The following is a 1,057-nucleotide window of genomic DNA, read 5'->3' on the forward strand; positions in this document are numbered from 1 at the left end:
CACCCAGGGATGCTGGAGCAGCAGAGGGTGTGGTACCAGACATACTACGCTGGATCAATTCTGCACCCCCTCCCAGCAGACCCAGACACATGCCCTCCACCAAATTTCCAGGTGAAGGTTTCTTGCCCCCCAGCATTCCCCCTCCTGCCCTGTCCTACTCTTTCACTACCAGAGACCCCTCTCTAGGCCTCTGGCCCAAGGCCGTGGCCAGCCCAGAACAAAAGCCAGAGAGGGAAGAGGAGAGGTCCAAGCCAGGACGTAGCACTTCCTTGGAGACACCCCTTCCAAAACCCCAGAGACAGTCCAACTTTGGTGTGTGGGTGACCACAGGACCCCCTCCTCTCAGCAGCCCCCCTCACCGCCTCTTCCCCAGGCTGGGACCCTCCCCTGGGCCACACCCCCTTCCATTCCTACACTCAGCCCAACAAAGAGACAGATACTCAGTCTGGCTTCGAGGGCCAGGTCTCCCCCAAAGTCTGTAACTCCAGGCGGCTGGGGGCCCCAGGGGTGCCCCCTCCCCAACGTAGGAGCAGATATCAGAGTACAGGCTTCTGAGTAACTCTTTGCACATTCCGTCAGTTTTTCTGGTTGGGAGTGGACACCCCCTCCGGACAGCCTCCCTGGATTGGGAGACCGATCCCCTCCCCTTTCCCTCTTCCAGTGCGAGGATATTTCTTTGTCTAAGGGCAGAGCTCTGGGGGAGGAAAGATCTGGAGAACCGTCCCGACTAGGGGTAGCTGGGAACTTTGTGGCACTTGGAAATCAGGGTAGGGGGCGGGTCTCTCTTTGTGGGGAAGGGACAGAGCCGGAGGCGGGCGAGAAGGGAAGAAATGAACTTTCCGCGCTAGGGACGGAGTGCCCCCACTACAGTCCCTCTCAGTGGTCCCGGCGCCCCGCTTACCTTGCCTGCCCACGATCTCGGCCACGTGCTCGGAGGTGGGCACCGGAACACACTCCGTGGTGTTGCTGCTGCCCTTCAGGCGCAGCTCGGCCTCTTTGTAGAGAGCGCAGAGCTTGGCGTCGCTCGCCCCTTTGGGGGCGGTGGGGGGCTGGGGCG

At 61.2% G+C, this 1,057-nt stretch overlaps 1 protein-coding gene across 1 annotated transcript in view; it reads right to left on the bottom strand.

The window, feature by feature from the left end:
- The window catches only part of MEX3A (mex-3 RNA binding family member A), a 42,992-nt gene that overhangs the window by 4,350 nt on the left and 37,585 nt on the right, over nucleotides 1-1,057 (bottom strand). The window contains exon 7 of the mRNA XM_011992834.1: nucleotides 902-1,056. Within this exon, the coding sequence (XP_011848224.1) occupies nucleotides 902-1,056 (155 nt within the window). The remainder of the gene's footprint in view (nucleotides 1-901; nucleotide 1,057) is intronic.

The sequence above is a fragment of the Mandrillus leucophaeus genome, unplaced genomic scaffold (genome assembly GCF_000951045.1).
Source record: "Mandrillus leucophaeus isolate KB7577 unplaced genomic scaffold, Mleu.le_1.0 Scaffold418, whole genome shotgun sequence".
NCBI lineage: Eukaryota > Metazoa > Chordata > Mammalia > Primates > Cercopithecidae > Mandrillus > Mandrillus leucophaeus.